Genomic DNA, 10,685 nt, shown 5'->3' with positions numbered 1-10,685 from the left:
CATTTATTTTTATTAGCAAAAATTTCAAGGCACATCGAATTAAAAATAATAGTTTTATAACGAAAACCCACCTTCACCAGAGTCTTAACCTTTTCTCAAACTCATTTCACCTACTATCTATCTCCATTTTTTCCTTTTGGTAGGAAAAACTTCAAATACGAGAGATGAGAGCATTTTATTCATAAATATTCCAGTAAGCACCCCAACAATTTTATAATAACTTGATTGGTCATCACAAAATGGACCCTCAGAACAAAATAAAGGTTTTTTGGCTATTACGGCTATCCGGAGGTCAGAGCACAGCGCCAAGGGCTAGGTCCCAGGGCCAGCTCTATAGGTGCCTTCGGAACATCAGGCATGCGCAATCCAAGACTCCAGAGTTGCTAAGGCCCCAAGGAAGATAGAGGCGCCGGCTGAGACGAAAGCCAATCAGAGGGCTCGAAGGCGAGTCGGTCAGCCAATCCGCATCCGAGGGCGCCTCAGAGGCTCAGCTTTCGGGTCGCTGTACCGGTGTCCAATCGGAGAGCTTGCTGCTTTGGGCGGACTTTTCAAAACAGTGAAAACAAAACAAATGGGGACCTTTAAAAGGTTGCAATGCGACCAGAAACTATCTCCTTCCGCCGCTAAAACCTGCCACTCCTTTTCCGTCCCCCTCGGCTGCATCACGAAAGCTGATTCCCAGATTCCAGCCCCCGCCCTGCACTGAGAGGGCGGGGCGGCGGCAGAGCGAGGCGGGAGCAGGAGCGCCCGAGGCCGACGGGGGACGGTCGCGCGGCGGCAGGACTCTTTTTCGAAGCCGTTCGAAGCCTCGTATCCCTCCGCGGGAGTCACGTGCCCCGCCCCCTGGGGGCGTCGAAAACTCAAAACAAAAACAAGGGGTTTGCTTCGGCCTCCACCGCGGAGGCGGCGGCGCCCGCAGGGGCTCGGGGGCTCGGGGGCTCGGGGGCTCGGGGCCGGCGCTGCGCCCCAGCTGGAGGGGTGGGCGCGCGGGCAGGATGCGGCTCGGGCCGTGAGGCCGAGGCGGCGGGGCAGGGGGAGGGCGCCGATGCCGGTCCAGGGACACCGCTAAGGCGGCGGGTCCCCGACCTCGGGAGACGGCTTCGGACGCCCCCGCCGCGCCCAGTCCTCCCCGGGCCGAGACGCCGCGAGCCGAGACGCCGCGGGCCGGCGGGGAGGCGCGTCCCCGGCGAGGTGAGTGGCCCGTCTGGGGTCGCGGGGTTTCTTTGTTCGCAGGTGGGCCTCGGCAGGGGCACGGTGGCGGAGGACCCCGTCAGCCCCGGAGCGGCTCTGGCCCCGTCCTCACCAGCGGAGGGTGCGCTGGAGGCCCGAGGAGCTGAAGACGGTTTCTTGGTCCCCCCCCCCCGCCACGGGCTCGCTGGGGTGGTGCTTCCTGGTGACAGCCGAGGAGCCTGGCACCGGAGGCTGGACGGGTGTCGCGTGGCACGCGGTGGTGGGCCCGGCGGGCCCGGAGCCGGCGGTGCGGAAGCGGCTGGGGAAGGCTTCGGGGCCGGACTCCAGCGAGAGGGGCTTCTGGGGCTCGGCCCCCCGGGAGAGGCGGGGCTCGGAGTCTCCTCCCTCCGGTCCTTTGTTCGGTCGCGAGGCCTCCCACCCCTCCCTCCGGTCGTTCCGGGAGCCCCCCCCCCCCCCCCGGCGGCTCCAGGTGGGCGGACCGGTCAGGCCCCGCCGCCCCGCCAGCTTCCTGTTGTGAAGCGGCCCCCCGGCCGGGGCCATCCGGTCTGACCCGGCGCTGGCCGGCGGCCCGGCCCGCGGCGCCTCCCCCTGCCCCCCCTCCCAGGCGGGGGCCTGCAGGGGTGCGCTGGGGCTCCGGGGGCCGTGACCCGTCCGCTCACCCGCTCCTCGCCGGAGGCACCGGCACCAGCTCGCCTCGGCCCACTGCCCCCCCCCCCCCCCCCCCCCGGGATTCCTTCTGATGCGCGGTGTCTTTGCTGCAGATGAAGGATTTGGGGGCAGAGTATTTGGCAGGTCGTGAAGGGGTCCAGCTCTTCGGATTGTTGAACCTCTACCTAGAGCAGGAACAGAGATTCCAACCTCGAGAAAAAGGGCTGAGCTTGATCGAGGCTACCCCGGAGGTAAGCTCCCAGAGAAGAGATCTTGTTCAAAGAGCTGATAGGCCTTGGAGAAGGAGGACTCTCTTTGCCCCCAGTTGAGTCAAGATTAAAGGCTGCAAGTTTCTTAGCACCAAAATTTGTCTTCTAGAGTACTAAATTCTACAGGGTTATGCAGGAATGAAAATGATACGAACTGTAGAGAAGTATTCCTTCATAAGTAAGTGGCACCCCCGACCTGCAGCTTCTGGGTGGGAGACTCCCTGGGAACTGAGTAGTTGATTATGGAAATACCCTCCGCCCATGAAATACTTTATTTAAAAAAAAGAAATCTAAGAGCCTACTGTAAAGAGAACAAACTGTCTCCATTATGGGGGAATTATATTTGCTATAATCCTCTGGAAGTGTGACAACAGTTCACTTTATATTGGATTGCTAAAGCTCTTTTATGCTATGTATTTTTAAAAAGCCATGATATTTATACGTATCTTGTATCTGAAAAAGTGTGTGTTTAATGATACCACTCTTTCTTCCATACTCTCAAAGATTAAGAAAAAAATTACCTTATTTGAATATAGTTGTGTGTATTTATCCAATTTTTAGAAAGTCATAGCTTTGGCTCTTGGTTTTTATTGCAGGATGATAACACTTTGTGTCCAAGACTGAGAAATGCTAAAGTAGAAGATCTAAGGAGTTTAACCAACTTTTTTGGATCTTGCACTGAGACTTTTGTCTTGGCTGTCAATATTCTGGACAGATTCTTGGCTCTTATGAAGGTATTTAAACATTTTTGTGTATACATCTTTTATTTTTAAATCTAGTGCCCAGCACAGTGCCTGACATAACAAGGGTTTGAGAAATGTTGGACAACTGAAAGAAATTATGTCATTACACATAAACCTTTTTAATTGGAATTGTGATCTTTAGTGCCAGATTAAGAGACTACAGAATTAACTGTGTTGTATTTTAAGTTGGTTTTACTATTACCTTTTATATACCTTCTCTTTGAAGATGTTACAAAACGAAGGTAACACCGTTTTTAGGTATTCCCTACATGTGTATACAGTCCTCAAAATAAGGTTTTCATATTTTTATCTTCCACCGTATTTCTCTTGGAATTTAGTTGTTTTTAGTGCCAAAACGTAAAGGTGACCTACCGCTTTCCCTGTGAAAAGTCTTTTCAAAGCAGGGAGCCATAGTCTTATTAACCAGCAACTATTAGAAAAATGTGGTGATTCTTCTGCCAATAGGATTGCTGTCAGCTGCTGGGTCAGTTTTCCGGGCACTGTAAAGAAACGGGCAGCCATCTGTCCATGGCAGCTTTTACATATGCTCCACTCTGCACAACTGATGCAGTATTTCTCTTGGGCAAATTTGCATTGAAATGTGGGATGATACTTAAAAATAAATAGAGAAGAAGATAAAAAAGATGAGTTGCATGTATAATTTTTATGTCCAAAGAAGTATATATTGTCTTGGTGTTGAAAGGCTTAGTTTACTTTGGGGGAGACTGTACTATTATGATTTCATGTTTGAAATACAAAGTATAATTCATTGTTGGAAACCCACCTTTTGAATTTGCATTTAAATTATGTAATTTAAATGCTTAACATGTGTTTTTTAAAATGGGAAATTAAGTCTGTTTAAAATGAAAAAATGATTAAGTATAAATGTGAATTAAGGATAAGTACATGAAGCAGCTAGATTGTGTTCTGTCTTAAGAGTTAGGGACATCATTATAATATTCTTGCAAGTATCTGCTTTGCTACGTCAGAGTGACAATTGTTAGAAGAAGCCTTGTTCTTTGTTTTTCAGGTGAAACCTAAACATTTGTCTTGCATTGGAGTCTGTTGTTTTTTGCTGGCTGCTAGAATAGTTGAAGAAGAATGCAATATTCCATCCACTCATGATGTAATCCGGATTAGTCAATGTAAATGCACTGCTTCTGACATAAAACGGATGGAAAAAATAATTTCAGAAAAATTGCACTATGAATTGGAAGCAACTACTGCCTTAAACTTTTTGCACTTATACCATACTATTGTACTTTGTCATACATCAGAAAGGTCAGTGGGATTACAAATAAAGATTTTTGTACTTCAGCTAACAGTTACAATGCCAGTGAAATTTATATTTTTACCCTTCTAAAACTTTTAATTTGGACTTTTAACAGCAATTTCTTAAAATTATTTATTAAATTTCCAAAGATTTAAATGTTTGTCCTATTTTTTCATTGTATAGGAAAGAAATACTAAGTCTAGATAAACTAGAAGCTCAACTGAAAGCTTGCAACTGCCGACTTACCTTTTCAAAAGCAAAAGTAAGTTAATTTCTTGCTTACATATGTCTCACTGTTTCTGTTTTAAATTTATAAAAAATACTTATTCCCCCTCCCCCTTTTTTTTTAGCCATCTGTGTTAGCTTTGTGCCTTCTCAATTTGGAAGTAGAAACTTTGAAATCCATTGAATTACTGGAAATTCTTCTGCTTGTTAAAAAACATTCCAAGGTAAATTATCTTCAGTTCTTATTCTTTAAAGCAGATTTCTAGTGTTTCATCCTCTCTCTTCCCCCCACCCCCATGGTGATTCAGACATTAAATAATACTTTATGGGGCTCTTGACTTTTACACTTTTATCTTGTAGCTCAAGTGTTGAAGTTCTCAAAATGCAGATTTGACCCAGACAATGTTAAGCTGGAAGGGAACCTGATCACTTAGTCTAGCTTCTTTCTGTGTTCAGATGTTGTCCCTTCTATAGTATTCTCACCAGTTGGTAACACAGTGGTCCACGTTGCAACTTGCACGTTGTTCTAAAATACATGTGAGGGGATCCCTGGGTGGCGCAGCGGTTTGGCGCCTGCCTTTGGCCCAGGGCGCGATCCTGGAGACCCGGGATCGAATCCCACATCGGGCTCCCGGTGCATGGAGCCTGCTTCTTCCTCCGCCTGTGTCTCTGCCTCTCTCTCTCTCTCTCTCTCTCTGTGACTATCATAAATAAATAAAAATTTAAAAAAAATTAAAAAAAAAAAAAAAAGAATCAATAGATCATGTACTTTTAAAAAAAATAAAAAAAAAAAAAAAAATAAAATACATGTGAGGAAGTAGACTTAGTAAACATACTAATGGCAGTCCATTACATCCTTAGGGTTGGATCATCATCCCATTACCAAAATAACTTCTGCCATCTTTTTCTTTTTAAACCTCTTAGTCTGGCCAGCCCAATAAGCTTTGCAGTAACGGGTGTTAGCACTAATAGGGACTGCTTTGGGGCTTCATTAGCACCAAATGGGGCAGACTGTGAGAGGCACGATGTCTGATATTCTGGTTGGACCAGAAGAATCTTAGACAATCGGTAACAAAGGCTTGTGGCCAGGAAGTTGGTGGACTAATAAAAGGGCTTGGGAATCATTTAACGTAGGCTTGTTGTTAGAATGTCTAGGTGATAGTCACAAGCAGAAGTAATACGAGTATCCAACTTAAATAGTGGTTTTGGAAGCCAAGCATGGAAATGAGACACGGAGTCACAGTGACCAAGATTTGAACCCAGTGATGGGGAGAATATTGATGCCACTGAGGGGAGTTTGAGAGAAACCAGTTTGTGATCAAAGAAATACGATTTTAGGTACTTGTATATCTTTCAGGTGGGTAGGTATTTAGAAGATATTTGGCAACCTGGAATAAAAATTCAGAAGATAACTTGTAGCTGGAGATTTGAGATTTTAAATTTCTCATGAAGAAATAATAGTAGAAACCATACCAAACTTGTGGGAGTTCTTTGCTTAGGGATCAGTTAAAACTCTGGGTTTTCATTGTTGGTGGTTTCCCCCTTAGGCAAGGGAAGGGAGGGTACATTAGTCAAGTGCACTGTTGGGTTAGAAAAAGGTTTTCAAGAAGTATTCCTAAATCAGGAGTATTGAATTTTGATGAGAGACTCAGTGTAAAAAAGAATTGAGGGAGGCTATTAGATACCGAGGAGATGTCTGTAGAACAGGAAGGGAGTCCAGCCATATTGCAAGGGGATTAAGATGGAGCTAGATTAGGTGGTAATGGAGACCATGATGATAAAAAGTTATCTTCTGTTTGTGATGAAAATGCCTTTTTTATGAAGCATTTTGTTTTTAACAGATAACTTCTAGCTTTAATTTATTATTTTATTTTATTTTATTTTTTTAATTTTTATTTATTTATGATAATCACACACACACAGAGAGAGAGAGAGAGAGGCAGAGACACAGGCAGAGGGAGAAGCAGGCTCCATGCACCGGGAGCCCGACGTGGGATTCCATCCCGGGTCTCCAGGATCACGCCCTGGGCCAAAGGCAGGCGCCAAACCGCTGCGCCACCCAGGGATCCCTCTAGCTTTCATTTAAATCATAAATTTATTAGTTTTAATTTAAACCTTCTGTAATAATATCTGCAAATATCTTAAGTGAAAATTTGTTCATTGAAATAAATTGGGGCACTCCCCAGTGGTGGAGAAACTGTGCTCTTTGGGAAGTTCCTCTTCTGTCTTACTGCTAACTTCTCCATTAGTGTATATCTAGTGTCTTAATGTAAATGCATAATTTTAGCAGTCCATTCAATGCTATGTTGTAGAGGGCTAAATTATGTTAAATTCCTTTCATTGAGACTATTAAAGAATATACTTAATAATTGGTTGGTTAAACAAATCTAATGTTTTTAGGTCAGTGTATTTTCTTAAAATAGGCAAAGCTTTTTATTAGGTTCTATGTAAATTATTTATACCTATGGTGCTCCTCCTTTAAACCAGTGGTTACTGGATTTTGACCACCCATTAGAATTGCAGAGCTTTAAAAAATCTTTTTGCCCAGGTCATATCCCGTATCAAATAAGAATATCCGGTGGTGGAAGCCAGGCATCAGTATAATTTAAGCATTTTAGGGTGATTGTAGGGTAGTTAACCTCTTCATTAACATTTTTTTCCAGGTTAATGACACCGAGTTCATTTATTGGAGGGAGTTAGTTTCTAAATGCCTAGCCGAATATTCTTCTCCTGAATGTTGCAAACCAGATCATAAGAAATTGGTTTGGATTGTTTCAAGGCGCACAGCCCAGAGCCTCCACAACAGCTACTATAGTGTTCCTGAGCTGCCAACGATACCAGAGGGGGGTTGTTTTGATGAAAGTGAAAGGTAAGCAGGTTCCTTGACTAATTAGACCTTCCCATAGTAAATACTGATTTTATACTCAAAATGGAACCTGGGAATATTACAGGGTATTAGAGAAAGCTCCTACTCCAATAGCATCATTGCTTCAGGTGATGAAATTAGCTAGAGGTAGTTTTATTAAAGTAGGTGATGATTTAGAAGTATGCTCTTCTCCTCCCCCCTTTTCATTCTTTATTTAAAAACAAAAAACAAAAAATAAAAATAAAAATAAAAACAAACCATGATGCTCTGCATTATATCCCCAAGACTTGTAACTGGAATTTTGTACCTGTTGAGCATTTTCACCTACTTCATTCCCTGCCTCTAGCAACCACCAGTCTGGTTCTCTGTATCTATGAGTTCTGATTTTTATTTTTTTTATTCTTAGATTCCACATACAAGATCATACGGTATTTGTCCTCCCTCTGTCTTGACTTTTTTCATTCCTTCCCTTTTTGAAAACTGGTTGTTTCACATCTCCTTTGCTCTTTGAAATATAGTTTAGTTTAAAAACAAAACCTGAAATTGCATTCTGGGCTTTTCAGGGTTAGTGTGAATTCCTAATATGGTGCCGTGGGAAGAGGCTGTGGGTTAAATGATTGGAACGTAAAGGAAACCACCACCACTAACATGGCAGACTTCTTTAGATATTTTTACCATTTTGGCAAATGGCATTGTCTTGTTCAGAGTTAATTTTTGTTCATAAAATGAATGATTTTTATTAAATTTGGTTATTTTATGCTATAAAGAATGAGAAGTTTAGTTTTTATAGCTTACTGGTTTCTTGGTTTGAGAATATCAGGGATACAGTAATTAATGCAAGAAAGACATCAAAACCATGTGATGGGAGATACGTTGTCCTTTGTCTCCATTTATTGGATTTGAAATGCTTAGAGTTGTATAGTTAGTTGTTGATATTTATTAACTGGTACAAGAATAATAGTTTGGCAGATAGTAATTTGTCTAAACATCTTAAAATCTGTATTTTCTAAGGAGATTACAATTCATTTTAGGAAGTCCTAATAAGTTAAATTATGTCTCTATAAAGCTTAAATTTTGAATATAAAAATCCTGAGACTAGAGATATGTGTTTAGTAGTTTTATTTGGCTTATAAAATCTTTAAGTGTTTTCTAAATAATGATCTCATGAATAAATAAAATATTAAAAAAAATAATGGGATCTTCTTTGTCTCTTTTCCTCCCTTTTAGTGAGGACTCTTGTGAAGATATGAGTTGTGAAGAGAGTCTCAGCAGCTCTCCTTCCAGTGATCAAGAGTGCACTTTCTTTTTCAACTTCAAAGTGGCACAGACACTGTGCTTTCCATCTTAGAAATCTAATTGTTCTGTCAGAATTTAAAGTGTATGTACAGGTTTCAAAGCAATAAATGGGGGAGTAGGTAGTTTTCTGGTCCATCCCCCATCTAGGCAGAAATTGCATAGACTGGAACACCTACCTTCTATTTATTATTCAGATCAGATCTGGCCTATTTTCATATTTAATCCTAAGCCATCAAATGGGTTAGTGCCTCTTAAACAAGTAACAATGTTTTACACATTGGCACTTTATTTTTCTCATTGATCTTTAGCTACTTGGGGAAGAGGGAAGGTGCTGATACCTTCAATTTGTTACTTTTCAAAGAGATTTTTAAAGATGAATAGTGTAGCTTAAACTTTTTATAAAGCTTTCACGTGTCTTTATTTAAACAGATTGGGAGTGTACAAGTGCTTCCTCAATAGGGACAGTGGATAACCTTTTAATGGTTTATCATATATCTCCCCTACTCTCCAGTCACAGAACCGAGAATATACTCCAATGTCAAACCCCTTTTTTGTTGTTTTGTTGTTTTTTGAATGATCATGTACTCTCTGATGCAGACTCTATAAACTTAGGAATTATAATATTGACATTTCTATGAATTTTAGTATATAATGTGTTAATTGAAGTTTCTGCTAAAGCAGAAATACTTGACAGGTTATGGTTGTTAGATAGTTGCATTTCTAATGCCTAAGTATTGTCAGACTATAGTATTATGTTACTAATACAATCCATAATCCGTTAGTTATGCATGCACCTGTATGAAAGCAGTGCAGGAAGTTGAAAAGAACTAGGTAACTGTGGAAGTGATAAATGATGATCCTAGTAGCACATTTTTTTCATTTTCTTATATTAAAAAAGTCTGCATGATTATGTTTATTTTCTTTGTAATTCACATTTTAAAAATAATGATATTAGTATATGGGTGCCAAGACTGAACATGAAGTAAAAAAAAAAAAAAAAAGTTAAGTGTTTGTAGTATTCTAGTTTTAAGCATATGTGTGCTGGTACAGCCATAAGAATAGGGATTTACAAACTCTGTGCACATGAGATTTTGTACAGAGAATCTTTTTAATTTTATATATTGTATATGAAAATGTAAATCTTAAAAAATGTACATAAAAATACTGTATTTTTTTACCGTGTGTGTGGTAGTCTAGTCATTGCATGTAAATATAATTTATTGTGTATTCTGTACTATAAATCATACATTGGTGACTTTTTTAATGTAAGTCAACATCCATTGGATGTTTTCTGAAGTGGATCTTTTTGAAGTAATCATAGATTACAACTCGAAATAAAAATATTAAGTTATATTCTTTGTTTGCAATTGTATATTAATTTTTTGGTTCAAAAGAAAAAGTGCTTGCTGTATTTCCATGGGAAAGCTTGAAGTGAGGCTGGAGTGCCTCCAAGATAAGCTCTCTTATCTGGTTACCAGAAGTTCTCTAGGTAGTATTTCTTCATCACAGTTTGGCCCTCAGCCTTGGAGATACTGAAAGCAAATCTGTCACTTGAGAATTGACCTCTCTCTGGACTTAAACAAAAGAGTGATGTATTGACCCAGATGCCTATTAATTTATAGTGAAAGGCAACAGGTATCAAGTACACCAGAATGCTCCAGCTGGAAGATCAATACAGTTTCTTTCTGCAAGACAGGCCAATTTCTAATTGGAAGGTTGCTTGGCAGATAAACACAATGAAGGTACTGTGACTGACCCTGCCAGCCTCTGGCTTTTTGGACCTTTTTTTTCCCAAGACTTAAGCTTGTTTTATAAGTCATGGTGGGGTTTTTGGGGGGCAGAGGGGCATATATTTTCCCTCTGGCTTAATTTTGTAGACCTTTGTTTTCTCTAGTTGGTTGGAAAATCATACTGAAAGTGGTTTTAATGTAATTCTGGTACCTCTTCTCCCTTAGAGATCGGCCATGTTTTCCTAACCCTCTTAGTGGAGATCTGTGACTTGAAGATGACCCTCCCCTTCCTACTAAGTAGTTTGGGTAAGTAGTGGACAGGATATTCCGCTTTCAGATTTTGATTTGTTGAGATGTAAAGTCACTTGTGGCTTTCCAAATCTTAAAACCCTCTTCAGTTCCTCCAGGGTTCGATTGCTTTTCTAACTAGATGCTCTTACTATG

General features: G+C 41.4%; 1 protein-coding gene across 1 annotated transcript; it reads left to right on the top strand.

The window, feature by feature from the left end:
* The first annotated feature begins 1,057 nt into the window (after window positions 1–1,057).
* Window positions 1,058–9,864, top strand: CCNG2 (cyclin G2). The gene is made up of 8 exons (XM_072745534.1): window positions 1,058–1,191; window positions 1,953–2,090; window positions 2,705–2,842; window positions 3,882–4,132; window positions 4,308–4,386; window positions 4,475–4,573; window positions 7,013–7,218; window positions 8,443–9,864. Exons 2-8 carry the CDS (start codon window positions 1,953–1,955, stop codon window positions 8,561–8,563), a joined length of 1,032 nt encoding a protein of 343 aa, XP_072601635.1. The 5' UTR covers window positions 1,058–1,191; the 3' UTR covers window positions 8,564–9,864.
* Window positions 9,865–10,685: the final 821 nt, after the last annotated feature.

Source organism: Vulpes vulpes, unplaced genomic scaffold, assembly GCF_048418805.1.
Source record: "Vulpes vulpes isolate BD-2025 unplaced genomic scaffold, VulVul3 u000000899, whole genome shotgun sequence".
Classification (NCBI taxonomy): Eukaryota; Metazoa; Chordata; class Mammalia; order Carnivora; family Canidae; genus Vulpes; species Vulpes vulpes.
The sequence above is the reverse complement of the archived record's forward strand: the minus strand, read 5'-3'. Positions and strand labels throughout refer to the sequence as shown.